Consider the following 20,013-nt stretch of genomic DNA (forward strand, 5'->3'; position numbering starts at 1 on the left):
GTAGGCCGAATGGTCTCATTCAGCACTTTAGGGATTCTATGGACTTCAACAGTGAGGCAGTGAGACATCAATTTCAGAGTTAATAGCACAGCTCCACAATTGGGGCAGCATATTTTGAATCTCTGGGGTTTTAACCGGACGCCTGTTCTTGCATAAAGTTTCCCATCTATACCGGAGGTTACTAGTTACTTACAGGACCATCACTGAAAGTAAAGGAAACAGTAGAGCATCACATTTAGAAGAATTTATATACAGCAATATATTTCCGCAATTATATACACAACATAGCTTCTAATAAAGTTATATCTTTGACAGGCCAATAGTATAATTCCAACCTATACGTTTACAAGCCATGGCAGATGTACATTCGTTTACAATATTAAACATTTATATTTACAATATTTGGAGAGTAGCTAAAGAGGAGTGCATTAATGTACCCGACAACATTGCAGATCAAGCATCCTTCGAGCATTTATGTTGTTTCCATTTGCGAGCGGCGAGCGTCAATTGAGTGTCCCTTTTGTGCCACAAGTAGATTTTGTTAACTATAATGTTGGCATCGCGGACATTGCCGATCAGGACGTACTGCGCGCCTCGGTTGCTGCTCCGTATCATGGTGTGGGCGCAGTTTGCATTGATCAGGAGCCACTGCTGAATAATGGTGCGTGTCCCAAAGGGAAACAGCGAGCCGGGGCTGATCATCTCCACCCGCCCTTGGACATCGTACTCGGAAACTCCCGTGGCGCCCTTCCTCCTGGCCAGTGTCACTTTCACAGCTGTGGGCAGGACAAGGAACAACAATCAGCACTTATTGTCAGGACAAATGTTATTCAAGTCAAAGGACTTTGTTTTTTTTAATTTTGCAACTGGTTAGTTTCCCGTTGCCACCCCCGGCGCTCCCAGGAAACTTACCAAAATTGTTCTGACAAAATGTTTGCAAAACTCTTTTGTGTGCACCTGGCTCCTCTGCAGCGGGGCAGCCCTGGCAAGTAGGTTTCGGGAAAACTGGGAATAACAGAAACAAGGACACTTGTAACAGTTGATAGTGATTTAAACAAAACTAGAACAATAGCCGGTTTTAAAACGATCATATTCCAAATTCAATCGTTCGCGAGTGAAAAGTCGATTCGCTCGCGGTAGACAACGCAATCTAATTGAAGTGGCTCACATTTGCGATAAGCCGCAGACTCTGTATTGATCGACGTGAGGCAGGTGTCTTCATCGGCTGGGAATCGATCACAGTCAAAGGCATCGGGCCACGACTGCCCGTGGCAGGCGAGGACATGGCGACAACTGTCCCTCACAGCAACACACATACTCCTGCAGGGCTGGATGAACCTGGAACGATGTAATGGGGGTATTGTTAATGTACATGCTCGCTCTGCTAATATTCTCAAATATTCACTAACTACTCGAGTCACGAAGCAATGTTGCACATTGTGTCAGTGTTCTCAGAATCATAGAAGATTTAGGGCACAGCAAGAGGTCACTTGCCCCACTGTGTCTGCGCCAGCGAACAACGAGGTCCGCGCCCCAATCCCAGGATTCAGGTCACTAACCTGCAGGTGCATTTCCAGATTCCTTTTAGATAAATTGAGAGTTTCTGCCTCTCCTGGGGCAGAGTTCTAAGTCACTGTCTGGTTGGTTGGGGGGGGGGGGGGGGAGGATCCTCATCTCCCCTCTAAACCATAGAACCCCTACAGTGCAGAAGGAGGCCATTCGGCCCATCGAGTCTGTACCGACCCTCCGAAAGAGCAGTCTCCCTCGACCCCCTTTCCCGCCCCTCACTGGCCCCTCTGCTCAGGTAAAAGGTTCTTCCCGTTCACTCTACCCAGACCCCTCATAACTTCGGACATCTCAAATCAAATTCATCCCTCAGCCCCTTCTGACCCAATCTTTCCTCAGAGCTGCACATGTCCCAGGGTTGGAAACACCCTCACGGTAATAAGCTGCCCACAGCACTCCAGAGGCGTCCCCGCCACCACATGACCCGGAGTAACCCGACAAGGGTGAGAAGCTGGCGGGGTGGGGGAAGCGCTTACGTATCGAGGCAGACTGGAGCGAAGAGCGAGCAGAGGAAAGTGGCGGCCTGCGAGTGACAGCCGGTGCGGAGGAGCGGCTCCCATTCCGCCGACCTCGGGATAACCTCTCCGAACGCCGTGTGACCCATCAGGTTCGGGAGCCTCATTTCGGAGTATCCCACATCCTGGCACAGTCCCATCTCCTTCGGCACGGGCACGCACTTGGTCGATAGTCCGATGTCAAAGCAATGTGTCCGCAGCACAAACCAGGGGACACACAAGAGCGACAGGACACATCCCCTCGTCAGACCTGGCATCTCTCAGCAGCCACCACAGAGGGAGAGTCCGGGGGGGGGAGGGTTTTCCCGCTCCCTGGCTTGTTGCTGTATTTATATCTCCAATGATCTGTCAGTTATCAGTCACCCGTCAAAGTACTTCAGATAAACCTCAACTCTAATCGCCATCCAGATGATGGTTGTGATGACTTGTGAAGGCGGAGGTTCTCGACAGAACACCTCTGCAGACTGCACCGATTCATATGTCCCGGCTTGGCACCCTGAGATCGACTACATTCCCTTTGTTTTAATTCGCAAGGTGTCTCTGGATTGTGTTTAGTGTTAAAATGAAATCCCAAATAAACACAGATTCCAAGTTCGGTTTCAGAAATCCTGCGCATAAACCTTCGGTAGACAGGCAGACAGACGGACTCCAGCAAGCCACTTGGCCCCGCCGTGTTTTGACAAATGGCATTATGCGAGAAATCAAACAAAAGAAATGAATTGGCCGAGTGAAGACATTTCTGCCAGGGCTAATTGTCTCCGCGTCTCTTGTCTTGAGTAGGAGTATCACCCTGGAGACATCTTTCTGACTCCTGAGGAACGTTTAACGTCTGGTGCCCCAGCAAGCAGGTATGACAAAGCTTTGCAGAGCAGGAAGATTGAAGACAAATCGTTACATTGCAATTTCTTACCAAAGGAGCCTAACATCTCAGATAGAGATAAACGATGTCGGCACCGCCCGGTGTAATAAGTAATTATATATTGAATATTGGAACAATTTATTTGCAGTTTCCTCAAATAGAACCTGTTAACATGTACCTTTGTACTTGGGACTGGTACTGAAGTAGAGTTAAACATAGATCTGAAGTAGTATACTTGTGACAGGAAGCTTCAGTGTAATGTTCGATAGGAATGAAGAATTGGCCCAGCCACTTTTGACACATCACACTGACGGTTTTCCATTAGATATTACGTTCGCGTTTTAATTTAACATGCTTTTAGTGTTTAAATAATTTAATAAATGCAATTGTTACTCATTTAAATAAACGACTTGAGGGTAATTAATAATCTGATAATAATCCTTATTGGTGTCACAAGTAGGCTTACTGTAAAAAAGCCCCTAGTCGCCACACTCCGGCGCCTGTTCGGGTACACAGAGGGAGAATTCAGAATGTCCAATTCACTTAATGTCTTTCGGGACTTGTGGGAGGAAACCGGAGCATCCGGAGGAAACCCACACAGACACTGGGAGAACGTGCAGACTCCGCACAGAGAGTGTTCCGAGCTGGGAATCGAACCTGGGATCCTGGTGCTGTGAAGCAACAGTGCTAACCACGGTGTCACCGTGCTGCCCTTTATTATAGTCACTTGTGCGAAAGTTAATAACTTGATGTTGATGTGTAATTGCTGGGTTTTATGTTCTCATTCAAAAGTACAGTTACTGAATATGGTTTGCCACAGGTCTGTTTTTAATGTTTCACCTGGATTAAATTTATTTCCAATCCAAGCGTGGAATTGTGATTCCTTTTTTTAAAATGTTTTTATTCCAAATTTTTCAATACTTTTTTAAAAACACTACAAAAAAGAAAATAATACAAAGAGAACAAAGCAATATATCAACAAAAACCACTTAACCCTCTATCCATCTGAAAATTAACAAATAAAACAAAACAAAATCCACCCCTCACAAATAACGTAAAAACAACCCACCCATCCCCCCTCCCCCCGGGTTGCTGCTGCTGCTGACCTCCACCTAGGAATTGTGATTCTTAAATGATTTGTGGGCATCATGATGGCACAGGGATTAGAACTGCTGCCTCACAGGATCAAGTCTGCAGCGATCCTCTGAAAGACCACCCTAACTAGGCCCACCCCATTCCCATAATCCCACCTACCCCGTTGGACACTAAGGGGCAATTTAGCATGGCCAATCCACCTAACCTGCACATCTGTGGCTGTGGAAAGAAACCGGAGCACCCGGAGGAAACCCATGCAGACATAGGGAGAACATGCAAACTCCGCACAGATATCCAAGGCCAGAATCGAACCTGGGTCCCGGTGTTGTGAGACAGCAGTGTCAACCTCAGTGCCACACATCCAATTTAAATAGTTTCATAAAACCTTTAATTCCCACCTGAATCAGTGAAATCCATAAATGGGGCTTTTTTAAATATTTCACTGGAAGGAGAGCAATTCTGGCAATAAAGCCATCCCTCAGTTTTTCTCCCCTTATGGAACTCAAGTTCAGAATCTTCTGATCGAGAGGTTTGCTAACTCGGCAAAGGTAATGCAAATAATTTGTAACGCAGAATTTTAAAAAATGAAAAACTCAATGTGTTCTTTTCACAGCAATATTGTCACAGTTCATATATTCATAATTGTTCAGAGAACGATAAAACACCAATATTCTCAAATTATAACTGATGGTGTCATAAATATTCTCCAGTGTTCAATAAAAAAAATGAGGATAAAGCCATACTACGCCTGGACTGGCAGGCAGACGCCTGACCCAAGACAGAGGTCATGCATGCATGGCTCCCTCACCATTGGAAAGGTGAGGCAATTCAGAGGCAGATCTGATTAAACATTTATAAACAACTGAAGTATTCACACTTCATTGCTAAGTGCATTCAACAATAGTCAGTCCCACTCCCTCCTTATCTGTCTTGCAGATTGTTCACATTCAGGTATAGTAATTGGTGGCTCCCTTCCCCACCCATTCAATTCAGGATGTTTATAATTTCATCGTTGTAATTTTCTTAAGATATTTGCTGGCTGTAAATTTTAAACGATCCCCCCTTTTTTAAACTAATTTGAAAAAATGATAATGTATTCTTAATCCAGTCAGACACATCCATTGCATGCTGGATAAGAGGTAACAGCAGTGAGTATTATGTTTACTTTGTGTTGCATGCATAACGAGTGGATATGGCTGGGTTTGAGGTTGACTATAAATGTACAGTTACAATTCTAGATATCCTATGAAATAATATTTTTTTACATACATTTACAGCATATAGTTTTTAATATTAAAAATACCCGATTGTACTAAAGGGAAGTAAGATAACAAACAGCAGCTGAGCTAGAAAGTTGAAGAGAGTTGACCAAATAAATCACATGGATTTTAAGGAGGGTTTTAAGGGAAGTAAGGGAGAGGTGGACGGGGGCCAGGTTACAACTCAACGGGCTTTGCTGAACCAGTGATAAGCTGTATTTGGTTCAATGAAACAATGCATTACCACTGAGAGTGCGCTTAATGTGAAAGTGGGATTGGTTACAAAAACATGCCTGAAATCTTCTTAAATCTTGTTCAGTGTTACGTATTGAAAGTTATCGTGTGATACCCAATCGATCTACTTGGAAAGTTAGCTAATATAACAAATGCTCAAAGAGAATTATCAGAATATTATGACTGTTGGGTTCACGTCAATTTATATTTTGACGGTTTTTGAGTTTCAAAGATAAATTGCTGAAATAATTTCTATCTCCAGATTTGCAATGAATGCACAAGTAACAATCCAAATTTGAGCATATCTTCTTTCAAAATAAAATCAATCTGGCAGCTTTTGCAAAATCAGTTTTTGGCTTCAGAATCCACCAACTAAAAACAGGAAATTTGCAGAGCAGAGTGTCTCTCTATAAAAACAATGAGGGACTATTTGCAGGTCTTCTAGGTTATAGTAAGGTACAGCAAGATCAGGCCTTGCAATATAGGTTATGGAAGACATTCAGGTCAGACTGAATGGAGCCTATAAATTTGAGATAGGGGTCACACACCTGACGGAATGTATCCAACTTAGAATGGAGGACAGATGTCAGGAATTCCATAGGAATGCCACAGGAATGACTATTTTATGCCAGTTTTGAATCAAAGGGTACTGGTCACTGATCCGGGAGCAGAGGATTTCTTCCCGAGTAGTAAAAGTAAGGATGTTGGACAGCCATTTTTCCATTAATGTCAATAATTCTCCTATCTGGAAAGCCCAGAATATGGAACAAAGGATCAAGTGGCAAGGAGAATGTTTTTTTCTGGGAGCGGGACCAACTGAAAAAAAACTAGCACCAGCCATGTCAGTAAGGAGGAATAGTCGCATTAGACCACCCTGCTTTGAACCATGAGGCTACTGAGCAGCGTTTACAGGAATGCTGTTTTTCTCCATCATGTTCAGAAGTTCATTGAAGGGTGTGGCAGGTAGGATATTGCCTGATGCGGCTAATGCCATCTACAGGAGCAGCATTATGCTAGGGATCTGGCTGCTGCGTCAGGAAAATATTAATTACACCACCAGTAGAAGAAAAAGTGTGAGCCTTTACACGCGTAAATATTACATGTTTAATTAAAGGGTAATTTCTTCTTGTGCTCGTGGTTTTGGACTAGCAACCGGAAGATCAAGAGTTCAAATCCCACCATAACAAATTGTGTAATGGAGCTGATTAAATCTCATTGGTAGCTGGTGCGATGAAAAAAGAAACCTTGTCTATTATTGTTGGCAGGGAAGAGAAAAAAGTCCTGTTGCCCTTATCCAGTCTGGACTACATGATCTGTATTCTTAAGTTTCACATTTTGCGGTTGACTCTTAATGCCCTCAGGGCAATTAGGGATGGGTAACAAACGTGGTGTCCTCCACATCTTAAGAATACATTTAAAAAAAAATTCAGAGCACCCAATTCATTTTTTCCAATTAAGGGGCAATTTAGCGTGGCCAATCCACCTATCTTGCACATTTTTGGGTTGTGGGGGCGAAAGCCACACAAACACAGGGAGAATATGCAAACTCCACACGGACAGTGACTCAGAGCAGGGATGGAACCTGGGACCTTGGCGTCGTGCAGCCGCAGTGCTAACCCACTGCGCCACCGTGCTGCCCAAGAATACATTTTTAAAGGTAAGCGTGCCAGAGTAGATGCCGAGTCAGCACTCCCGGACCACAAGCTACGTACACACAAAGATCTGGGGCGCGATTCCCCAGCTCCGCGTTGGGCCGGAGAATCGCCGCAACCGCTCCACGCCGCCCCGATGCCGGTGCGCGATTCTCCGAGGTTCATCGGCGCGGCGTGTTTGGCATGGCGCCGGTTGCAGGCCGCTGTACGCGGCCCGGCCACCCATTTTCCGGCCTGGATGGGCCGAGCGGCCGCACGGAAAAAGCAGAGTCACGCCGGCGCCACATCTGGTTGCTGCTGGCGGGAACTCTGCGCGAAGGGTCGGGGGGGCGGCCTGTGGGGGGGGGGGGGGCTCCTTCCCTGGGGGGCGGGGGTGGCTTCCGATGGGGTCTGGCCCGCGATCGGAGTCCATCGATTGGCGGGCTGACCTCTCCCCCCCCGGCCTACTTTGTTGCATGTCTGGCCCCAGAACCTCCGCGTCATGTTGCGTCGGGGCCGGAGCGTTCAGTAAGGCCACCGCACACGCGCAGGTTGGCGCATCGCCGCTGCACATGCGCGGGTTGGAGCCGCCCCCAGTGCACGCCAGGATGTAAAGCTGGAGCGGCGTGAACTGCTCCAGCGCCGTGCTGGCCCCCTGTGGGGGACAGAATCGCTACTGCCCGCGCCCGTTTTGCACGTTGTGAAACACGACGGCGTTCACGACAGCGCGGACACTCTGAACGTATGAAAGAAAATTAACAATGTAACAACTTCAAATTAACTGTACCTCCTTCTTAATGCATATGGAGGTGGCACAGCTGATCTTGTTGAAGCATTGACACATGTTTATTAGAATTAGAAAATATTGTCTATAGTTCTACCGTATGCATGTATGGGGCCATTTGTGAAATGTTATTGTGGAGGGCTGGTTCATGGATGTCATTTTCCTGTGACAAGAATTACAAGAGTAGTGGTGTCATGGTGACACAGTTGTTAGCACTGCTGCATAACAGCGCCAGGGACCCAGGTTCGATTCCGACCTCGGGTTACGGTCTGTGTGGAGTTTGTACCTTCTCCCCATGCCTGCGTGGGTTTCCTCCGGGTGCTCCGGTTTCATTCCACAGTCCAAAGATATGCAGCTTAGGTAGATTTCCCATGCTAAATTGCCCCTTAGTGTTCAGGAATAGGTAGGTTAAGTTATTGGGATAGGGCGGGGTGGACAGAGGAGTGGACCGAGGTAGAGTGCTTTTTCGGAGGGTCAGTACAGACTCGATGGGCCAAATGACCTCCTCTGCACAGTAGGAATCTGTGGATCAATTTCTTAAACACCTAGAATGAACTGAGCACAATCCCAGTGGCTAACAGTTTAAATAATGCTAATCTTAAACAACAGCTACAAGTAAGTTTACCAACCATGATCATTCTGGGTGCCAGTATAAAAGAAGTATAAAATAGTTTAACAATAAAATGATTCTGGCAATGCACCATTCAGTAAAAATGGATGCATTTTCAATCATTGTTGTGTTCAGCTATGTCGCTTAAGCTTTCAGAAGATATGCCCATTATATTTTCAGGCCAAATATATAAGAATAATCTTTATTATTGTCACAAGTACGCTCACATTAACACTGCAATGAAGTTACTGTGAAAAGCCCCTAGTCGCCACACTGCTGCGCCTGTTCAGGTGCACTGAGGGAGAATTCAGAATGTCCAATTCACCTAACAGGCATGTCTTTCGGGACTTGTGAGAGGAAACCGGAGCACCCGGAGGAAACCCACGCAGACACGGGGAGAACGTGCAAACTCCACACAGACAGTGACCCAATTATGCTACTCACTGTTATACAGTTCTTCAGACACACATTACAGAAATTGAACTAAGGCACGGAGAAACTAGAAGACCTATCGACAGGCACTTTTACATTTGACACTTCTATTTTTCAGATAGTGAGAAAATGACTTATGCACCATTTCTCCGCACTTCCCCCACTCCCGTCATTTATATGATTAAACCTAGAACTTTTTTTTCCATAAATTTAGAGTACCCAATTAATTTTTTCCAATTAAAAGACAATTTAGCGTGACCAATCCATCTACCCTGCACATGTTTGGGTTGTGGGGGCGAAACCCACGCAAACACGGGGAGAATGTGCAAACTCCACACGGACAGTGACCCAGAGCCGGGATTGAACCTGGGACCTCGGCGCCGTGAGGCAGCTGTGCTAACCACTGCGCCACCGTGCTGCCCAAACCTAGAACTTTATTCAAAATCGCAAAACTGGATCAGAGTGCAAACAGTTGGTAGAGGAGTAGCTGTGGCTGCCCTGCGAACTAAGGTATTGAAACACAAAATGCTAAATCTTTTTTTTCCCCACAGAATCACAGAATGTTATAGCACAGAAGGAGGCCATTTGGCCCATCGTTTCTGCACCAGCTCTCCAAATGAGCAACTCCCTGTGTTCCATTCTCCTGCCTTTCCCCCCAACTCTGCATATTCTTTCTTTTCAAATAAAAGTCGAATGTTTAAATTGAAAGCAGTTTTTTTTTAAAAAAGCAGTAGTACTTGTCTGAAACTTGCCGTAAAAAAAGTGCATTCAGTGTAGGTGGGGGCTTATCTCTCATTTGCCTGATTTCTACCTTCATGTTCTCAACTGGGTAATACATTTCTAATTGTCTCCATTCTGTCAACTACAGCTGCTAACAGCATTGTGTTAGAAGTGACAGACAACAAGGAGACTGCCCCACAATTATATATGATAATTAACTGAAAAATCCACATATATTTGATTTACTGTAGCTGGTCAAAGTGAACAGATGGTTGCTGTGATGGCAAAAGGTTATGAAGAAAGATTGTGTTGTAGAAACAAAATATTCCAATTAATATAATGGTGAGTATCAGAGTGACTCCAGTTATTTATCATTCTTTATCAGCAATGATCCTATTTGGTTTGTCCTAATGATCCTATTTTAAATTCACAAATTCCTGAAATTCCTGGGATTTCACTCTCTTCCCAGAATAGTGCTGGGCAGGATATTCAGGCCACCCCCATTCTGCTACAGGTCAAATCACCATCCTAAATGCTGGGGTTGAGGTTATGTGCACAGTTGCTGCTATTGCTGGGACATGTGCCCAATGGCGTGAGATGGATGGAAGGAAAGTATTTGGCAGCAATAAACTTGGTGCTCCATGTGAGAACTTTGAGAATGTTTTTTTTAAATCGATTGCCAATTTCAGCTGCTGACATGGCATAAACATCCTCTGACTTTCTGACTTTGCACCGGGAAATCCACCCAAAGTTAGCAATGCTATGAAAAGAAGGTTGAAAATTAAACAACTTATGCGCAGGCTGTCACAGCTTGATTTGTCTGACCAGTTAAAGGTACTACATAAATGCAATTTGTTGTTGTTGAGAAATTTGAAAAGAAGGTTGAGACTTTTAAGATTTAGGTGATTTTTTGCAAGACCAGGAGCCAGTATAGGTAAATAGCCACAGGGATGATGGCTGAACTGGACTTGGACAGCAGAGTTTTGGATTAGTTCAGGTTCATGAAAGGTGGAGAATGGGTGGCCAGCCAGGAGTGTGTTGGATCAGATTCATAACATCCCTACAGTGCCCATCGAGTCTGCACCAATCCATCAAAAGAACACTCTACATAGGTCTACTCCCCTGCTCTATCCCTGTATCTCCATTGTTTACACCGGCGTCAACACTTGGCCGGGATTTCGGAGAATCTCGGCCAAGATACTGAGGATTAAAACAGTATGCCTCATACCTCTCTTGAGCAGCTTTTATATTGACATTATTTAAAGCATCTTCTGTTTTGTGTTGCAAACCAAAAGTTATTTTGTATGGTTTTGATCAAGTCAGCAACCAAGAAGACACATTTGATGGGACAGGAGCACAGTGGTTAGCACTGTTGCTTCACAGTGCCAGGAATCCTGTTTCGATTCCCGGATTGGGTCACTATCTGTGCGCAGTCTGCACGTTCTCCCCGTGTCTGCGTGGGTTTCCTCCGGGTGCTCTGGTTTCCTCCCACAAGTCCCGATAGACTTGCTTGTTAGGTGAATTGGGTATTCTGAATTCTCCCTCAGTGTACCCGAACAGGCGCCGGAGTGTGGTGACCAGGGGATTTTCACAGTAACTTCATTGCAGTGTTAATGTAAGCATACTTGTGACACTAATAAAGATTATTATTTAAAAATAAAAAATGCCTTCCTAACTGCTGGCCTTAGCAAATCGCAGCACCTTCAGGTTGTAGCAGTAACTGGTACTAGTCTGACACCCTTCATATGAAACTGCTCCAGTTTGAATTCCTGTTGGCCATGATCTGTGAATGGACTGTCGCCAGTGTTGTCCACTGTCATTAAATATATTCCTCAAGGTTTCATCACATGAATTGCTTCCATGCTCCAGACATTAGTCGGCCAACACACACATGCTTGTGATGTACTGCCTTCCGACAATAAGTGGAAAGCAATTAAGACTCATTGCCCAGTTGGATGACGTTTGACTGTCTATTTTTACATCTGGTAAAGAGATATGTTCAAAGAAACTGACATAAAGAACAATATTTTTTAAAGCCCCAGAGAAATTTCACCAGGGTTGCACACAGCAGTATATTGGAATTTCATCTTCCATGCCTGGAGACTCCAGGCTGATCCTGGAGTGTTTGCAACCATAGCTGTCACTGTTTACCATCCTAAATATAGCTCCTTTATCCCAGTGGCAGACTCAAAGGCCTAGTTCTTCACTGACCAGTGAGTCTGCCGTCTGAGTGAAGGAGCTTAAGTTAGCAACTTAACTGACTCACAGACGCTACTTTCTGAAATGCAGTATTACCATCATAAAAGTAGTCTTATTGAGAGAATTACACACTTCCATTGAAATTACTTGGCCACAATTCTGCCATTTTAATATATTCCAAGTTTAAAAGTTAAACACTGGTTCAACCAACGCAGTTTGCAATAGGTTTTCTTAATGTATACGTAGGACAAAACTGTTAAATGAACAATTGCTGCTATTTCTCAATTTGTGTTAAATGTAATCTTTGAAAACAGGTCCCAAAACAACTTGGTAGGTAGAACTCACAGCACCGACATGCATCGCTGGCATTAAACAAGAATGGTTCCACAGAGACACTGCAGCCTATTAACTTAGATCAAAGTAAATAACAGGTAGGTGAGACTTATTTATGTACAATCAATCTAGTCTGCTTCTGGTGCTCTTTTTGTCTCCTGCCTCCAGTCTGCCTGCACTGATTACCAGTGATAAGGCGCATGAGCATCACAACTCCACATTCTCGTCTGGTATTAAAGATGTTAAAACAGAAACAAACCGTCATAGTCTCAGCAAAACAATCAAGTGATCAGACACTTTGACACCAACACGTTTGATACTTTGAGTGGTAAATCTGGAAAAATCAATTAAATTTCACTATCGGCTGATAATATTCCTTTGCGTAAAAAGGATTCTGCAAATATATACTTGAAAACGGAATAAATAGGAACCAATATCTCACATTGCAGTATAAAATAATTACACAATAAAATAAGCACTAAAAACAAACATTTCTTTTCTGATCCCAGCAAAATTGGGCTGCATGTGACCAACTAGGTTTTATGAGACCAGCCTTTACTATCCATTTAACTCGGCTCTTTGAACAAGAGCAGAACCTACCTGGATTTCACCCTATTTAAACAAATGGGAAGAAAATCAGGTGTGCTCTAATCCTCGTTTGCAAGACCCTTCCCCAACCGGATTTTCCTATTTGCATTTTACCCAGTTAATACTTAATGCCTAAATGGTAAAAACAAAAGTCTATCTCAATACTTTTCACCTTCTCGTTTACAATGCCGGCAACTACCCAACAATGTGGAACATTGACCAGGTATGTCCTTCCCACAATAGCACGGGTAAATCGAATCTGGCCAATTACCTCTCCTCTCAATCATCAGCAAAATTATGGATAGTGTCAGCAAAAGTGCTATCAAAGGATGGTTACTCAGTACCAAATTGTTCATTGATTCTTAGTTTGGGTTCTGTCAGGGCCATTTGGCACGAGACCTCATTGCAGCCTTAGTCCAAAGATGGACAAAAGAACCAAATTGCCGCGGTGAGGTGAGAGTGACTGCCATCAAAGAGTCCTGGCAAAATTGACATCTAGGGGGATTAGGGGGGGAACTCTTCACTGGTTGGAGTCATACCGAGCATGAGGGAAGATTGTTTTGGTTGTTGGAGGCAATCATTTTAGTCCCGGGCCATCACTGCTGGAGTTTGTCAGGATAATGTCCTATCGGCCCAACCAGTTGCTTTATCATTGACCTTCACTCCATAAAAAGGTCAGAAGGAGGGAATATTCATTGATTTTTAAAATAAATTAGTATCCAATTAGTTTATTCCAATTAAGGGGTGATTTAGTGTGGCCAATTCACCTACCCTGCACATCTTTTTGGGGTGTGGGGATGAGACCCACGCAGACAAGGGGAGAATGTGCAAACTTTGGGGCCTCACGGTAGCATGGTGGTTAGCATCAATGCTTCACAGCTCCAGGGTCCCAGGTTCGATTCCCGGCTGGGTCACTGTCTGTGTGGAGTCTGCACGTCCTCCCTGTGTGTGCGTGGGTTTCCTCCGGGTGCTCCGGTTTCCTCCCACAGTCCAAAGATGTGCGGGTTAGGTGGATTGGCCATGCTAAATTGCCCGTAGTGTAAGGTTAATGGGGGGATTGTTGGGTTACGGGTTACGTGGGTTTAAGTAGGGTGATCATTGCTCGGCACAACATCGAGGGCCGAAGGGCCTGTTCTGTGCTGTACTGTTCTAAGTTCTAAGTTCTAAGTCCACATGGACAGTGACCCAGCCCGGTATTGAACCCGGGTCCTCGGCTCCATGAGGCAGTAGTGCTAACCCACTGCGTCACTGTGCCACCCAGGAATGTTCATTGATGAGTGTACAGTATTCAGTATAATTCCTCAGATATTGAAGCAGTTTATGCCTACAAACAGTAAGACTTGGCCAACATTCAGGCTTAGTGGCATGTGACAATCACAGCAATCAAGTACCAGGCAATAACCATCTCGATTAAGAGGAAATCTCCTCTTGACATTCAAACAAGATAAATTCTGAAGAAATGTAATCTTGACCTAAAATGTTAACTCTGTTTCTCCACAGAAGTTTCATGACCTGCTGGGTATTTCCAGCATTTTCCATTTTTATTGCAGATTTCCAGCATCTACAAGCAGTATTTTGGTTTTGCATTAGTTAAAACAGACAAAATTGTCCTTGTCATAATAACACTCCCTGTTATATCAACAACTGACACTTTGTTGCCTGTAGAACTAAAATGAGAAAGGTTGTAAGAAGGGGGAAACTAGAACACATAAAAGGGATGAGTTACCTTACTGATGATGTGGAGATTCCGGCGTTGGACTGGGGTGAGCACAGTAAGAAGTCTTACAACACCAGGTTAAAGTCCAACAGGTTTGTTTCAAACACGAGTTTTCGGAGCACTGCTCCTTCCAGGAAGTTTTTAAGTTTTTACTGAACAATCCGAGTTTATTCAACCTCTCCTGATAGCTAATGCCCTCCATACCAGGCAACATCCTGGTAAATCTCTTCTGTACCCTCTCCAAAACCTCCACATCCTTCTGGTGGTGTGCGACCAGAATTGAACACGATACTCCAAGTGTGGCCTAACTAAGGTTCTATACAGCTGCAACATGACTCAAAGTCATTCACTATTCTTGAGTTTCCTGAGTGTTGGTGGATTGGGCTGGAGGTGAGATTTGCACCTTACTAAAACTTCAGACAGAGAGTTTGGATTGGGCTGAACTGCAGGAGTCACTGTGAGGAAAAGTTGGGTGCTCAGGGTAGCATTGTCCAATAGAACCACAGAACAATTACAGCACAGAAGGAGGCCATACGGCCCATCTTGTCCATGCCAGCCCGAGGACACCCAGGTGCCCTTTCTAATCCCACCTTCCTGTACCCAGTCCACAGCCCTGTATCTTAAGGTGCAGATCCAGGTACTTTTTAAAAGATGTGCAGATACCGGCATTGGACTGGGGTGGGCACAGTAAGAAGTCTTACAATACCAGGTTAAAGTCCAACAGGTTTCTTTGGAATCACTAGCTTTCGAAGCGCAGCTTCTTCGATTACCTGGTGAATGAGCTACGCTCCGAAAGCTAGTGATTCCAAATCAACCTTTCCAAAGTGTTTAGGGTCTCTGCCTCCACCACCAACTCGGGCAGCGAATTCCAGACTCTCACTACCCTCTGCCTAAAAACGTTCTTCCTCATGTCCCCTCTACGCCTTCTGCCTCTTACCTTGAATCTGTGTCTCCTGGTTCTAGAGTTCTCCACTAAGGGAAACAATTTTATCCTGTGTACTCTATCTCTTCCCCTCATTATTTTGTACACCTCAATTAGTCACTGCTCAGCCTACTTTGTTCCAAGGAAAATGATCCCAACATATCCAATGTCACCTCCAAGCTATACTTTTCCAATCCTGGCAACATTCTTGTAAACCTCCTCTGCACTCTCTCCAGAGCAATAACGTCCTTCCTGTAATGTGGTGACCAGAACTGTGCACAATACTCCAGCTGTGGCCTCACCAGTGTTTGATACAATGCCAACATTATATCCGTACTTTTATATCCCATGCCTCTGCCAGTGAAGGAGAGCTTTCCGTACATCCCCCGGCAACACTAACTCCAGTTCCGACAATGGCCTCCCAAATAACATTTCTCATCCTTGTTCTCAAATTCTTCCATGGCTATTCCATCACCCAGCCCCTGTAACCTCCTCCAGCCCTACAACCCCCTGAGATCTCTGCACTCCTCCAACATTCCTGACCATTCCTGATTTTAATCGCCCAATTATTGGTCAGCCTAGCAGCAGCCTAGGCCCCCCAGCTGTTTGCAGCATGGAAACAGGCCCTTCGGCCCAGCTCTGGAATTCTGTCTCAAAAAGGCTTGGGGTATTGGACTGAGGGCACAGGAGCCGCGCTGGGTGAGCTACTGAACCCGGGGTTTGGAAGGTGCTATCGAAGGAACCTTGCTGAGTTGCTGCGCTGGACTTGGCTGACCCCTCCAGGCAGCCCGGGGGGGAGGGGGGGGGGGTGAGACACGTTTCAATTTTTTTCTCATGGGGCAACTTTTCAAAAGGTGACATTTGGAGCAACAATAAACTGAATAGCAAACAATATGGAATGGAGATAATTTCTGAGCAAGTTTATTCCTAAAGCGGGAGAACAGCCGGAGATTTAAATGTGGGAGAGGAGCCGGAGATTTTAAAGCGAGAGAGGAGCCGGAGATTTAAAAGCGGGAGAGGAGCCGGAGATTTAAAAGCGGGAGAGGAGCCGGAGATTTAAAAACGGGAGAGGAGCCGGAGATTTAAAAGCGGGAGAGGAGCCGGAGATTTAAAAGTGGGAGAGGAGCCGGAGATTTAAAAGTGGGAGAGGAGCCTAAGATTTAAAAGCGGGAGAGGAGCCGGAGATTTAAAAACGGGAGAGGAGCCGGAGCTTTAAAAGCGAGAGAGGAGCCGGAGATTTAAAAGCGGGAGATTTAAAAGCGGGGGAGGAGCTGGAGCTTTAAAAGCACGGAGAGGAGCCAGAGATTTAAAAGGGCAAATGGAGTTTAATGCAGAAAAGTGTGAGGGAATTCATTTTGGAAGGAGTAACAGAAATACAGTCTGCTGGGCTAATGGTAAGATTCTTGGTAGTGTGGATGAGCAGAGAGATATCGGTGTCCCTGAAAGTTGCCACCCAGGTTGATAGGGTGTTAAAAAGGCATACGGTGTGTTAGCGTTTATTGGTAGAGGGGTTGTGTTTTGGAGCCATGAGGTCATGTTGCAGCTGTACAAAACACTGGTGCAGCCGCATTTGGAGTATTGCGTACAGTTCTGGTCGCTGCATTATAGGAAGCATGTGGAAGCATTGGAAAGGGTGCAGAGGAGATTTACCAAGATGTTGCCTGGTCTGGAGGGAAGATCTTATGAGGAAAGGCTGAGGGACTTGAGGCTGTTTTCGTTAGAGAGAAGAAAGTTAAGAGGTGACTTAATAGAGGCAAACAAGATGACCAGAGGAGTAGATAGGGTGGACACTGAGAGCCTTTTTCCACAGATGGTGATGCCTAGCACGAGGGGACATAGCTTTAAATTGAGGGGAGATAAGATATAGGACAGATGTCAGAGGTAGTTTCAGATGTCAGAGGTAGGTTCTTTACTCAGAAAGTAGTAGAGGCGTGGAATGTCCTGCCTGCAACAGTAGGGGACTCGCCAACATAAAGGGCATTTAAATGGTCATTGGATAAACATATGGATGATAATGGAATAGTGTAGCTGGGCTTTAGATTGGTTTCACAGGTTTGTGCAACACCGAGGGCCGAAGGGTCTGTACTGCGCTGTAATGTTCTGTTGTCTATTGTCTACTTAGTGACTGTACGTCATGTAAAGACACAAACAGTTTGATTTTCCTTGAAATATGGTATAGGTACCTGGGATAAAAGCAGGAACTACTAGAAGTACTCAGCAAGTTAATCCTCATAGATCATAGAATCAGATAATCCCTACAGTGCAGAAGGAGGCCATTCGGTCCTTTGAGTCTGCACCTACCCTTCGAAAAAGCACTCCACCAGGTCCAATTCCCCACCCTAGACCCTTAACTCCAACTAGGGGCAATTTAGCATGGTCAATCCACCTAACGTGCATACCTTTGGACTGTGGGAGGAAACCGAAGCACCTGGAGGAAACCCATGTAGACATGGAAGAATGTGCAAACAGTATTCCAAATGTGGCCTAACCAACGTTCTATATAACTGTAACATAATTTGCGAACTTTTATACTCGATGCTCTCTTCGATGAAGGCAAGCATGCTCCGGGTGCTCCTGTTTCCTCCCTCAAGTCCCAAAAGGCATGCTGTTAGGTGAATTTGACATTCTGAATTCTCCCTCTGTGTACCGAACAGGCACCAGCATGTGGTGACTATAGGCTTTTCACAGTAACTTCATTGCAGTGTTAATGTAAGCCTACTTGTGACAATAATAAAGATTATTATTATTATATGCTTTCTTTCCCACTATTTCTATCTGCGCTGCCACTTTTAAGAATCCGTGGACCTGCACGCCCAGATCTCTTGTTGTCTCTATGCTCCTGATGGTTCTGCCATTTATTTTATAGCTCCCACCTGAATTGGATCTACCAAAATGCATCACCTCGCAATTGTCCAGGTTAAATTCCATCTGCCATTTCTCTGCCCAGTTTTGCAGCCTATCTATATCCTGTTGTATTCTCTGACAATCTTCATTCACTATCCGCAACTCTTGCAATCTTAGTATCATCGGCAAACTTGCTAATCAGATCCGCTACGTTTTCTTCCAAGTCATTTATATATATTACAAACAGCAGAGGTCCCAGTACTGAACCTGGGTCTCTGGGGCTGTGAGGAAGCATTGCTAACCACTGTGCCTCGTGCTGCCAAAATACATCACTTCACACTTCTTTATATTGAATTACATCTGCCACTTGTCTGCACATTCTGCTGGCCTATATCTTGGCGAATGATTCATACATTTTGGTATTAGTCAATTGGTTTGCTACACTTCATATACAAGATGTATTATAGCAACTCACCTAGCACCCTTCAACAGCGCCTTCTAAAGCCACAACCTCTACAACCAAGAAGGGCAAGGACAGTAAACGCACGGGAACACCATGTCCTGCAAGTTCCCCTCCAAGTCACACACCATTTTTACTTGGAACTATACGTCATTCCTTCACTGTTGCTGGGTCAAAAACCTGGAACTGCTTCCCCATCAGCATTTGGGAGTACCTACACCAGGTGGACTGCAGTGTGGTTCAAGGCGGCAGCTCACCACCATCTTCTTAAGGGCAATTTGGAGGCAACAAATGCTTACCGTGCCAGCAATGCGCACATTCCCCATAAACATTAAGAAGCTGGGTTAATCGGCAAACTTTGCTCTGTATTCCAGTGTCTAAGGCATATCAAAAAAGCAGTGGTGCTGGCGTGGGGAACATAACTATTGATCATACTAGAACCTGAAAAACAACTATTTACGCTGACACAGCACTATTTTCTGTCCTTATGCCAATCAAGCCGAAAGTGACTTTCTATATCAGGTATTTGGATAATTGGAGCGCATTCTGGGGAAGGTGGGACCTGTACAAGCAGGACGGGTTGCATCTGAACCAGAGGGGCACCAATATCCTGGGGGGGAGGTTTTCTAGTACTCTTCGGGAGGGTTTAAACTAATTTGGCAGGGGAATGGGAACCGGATCTGTAGTCCAGCAACTAAGGTAGACGATAGTCAGGACGCCAAAGCACGTAGTGATGCAGTGGGGAAGGTAACAATGACAAAGGAGAGTACTTGCAGGCAAGGAGATGGGTTGAAGTGTGTATACTTTAATGCAAGAAGCATCAGGAATAAGGTGGGTGAACTTAAGGCATGGATCGGTACTTGGGACTACGATGTGGTGGCCATCACGGAAACTTGGATAGAAGAGGGCCAGAAATGGTTGTTGGAGGTCCCTGGTTATAGATGTGTCAACAAGATTAGGGAGGGTGGTAAAAGAGGTGGGGGGGGTGGCATTGTTAATTAGAGATAGTATAACAGCTGCAGAAAGGCAGTTCGAGGGGGATCTGCCTACTGAGGTAATATGGGTTGAAGTTAGAAATAGGAAAGGAGCAGTCACCTTGTTGGGAGTGTTCTATAGGCCCCCCAATAGCAGCAGAGATGTGGAGGAACAGATTGGGAAACAGATTCTGGAAAGGTGCAGAAGTCACAGGGTAGTAGTCATGGGCGACTTCAACTTCCCAAACATTGAGTGGAAACTCTTTAGATC

General features: G+C 45.0%; 1 protein-coding gene across 1 annotated transcript; it reads right to left on the bottom strand.

Annotated features, from left to right (window-relative positions):
• Nucleotides 1-233: 233 nt before the first annotated feature.
• szl (sizzled) lies at nucleotides 234-2,704 on the bottom strand. The gene is made up of 4 exons (XM_038811463.1): nucleotides 2,043-2,704; nucleotides 1,169-1,338; nucleotides 913-1,005; nucleotides 234-776 (listed from the first exon to the last, which is right to left on the bottom strand). Exons 1-4 carry the CDS (start codon nucleotides 2,336-2,338, stop codon nucleotides 454-456), a joined length of 882 nt encoding a protein of 293 aa, XP_038667391.1. The 5' UTR covers nucleotides 2,339-2,704; the 3' UTR covers nucleotides 234-453.
• Between the last annotated feature and the right edge of the window lie 17,309 nt (nucleotides 2,705-20,013).

Source organism: Scyliorhinus canicula, chromosome 11, assembly GCF_902713615.1.
Source record: "Scyliorhinus canicula chromosome 11, sScyCan1.1, whole genome shotgun sequence".
Lineage (NCBI taxonomy): Eukaryota > Metazoa > Chordata > Chondrichthyes > Carcharhiniformes > Scyliorhinidae > Scyliorhinus > Scyliorhinus canicula.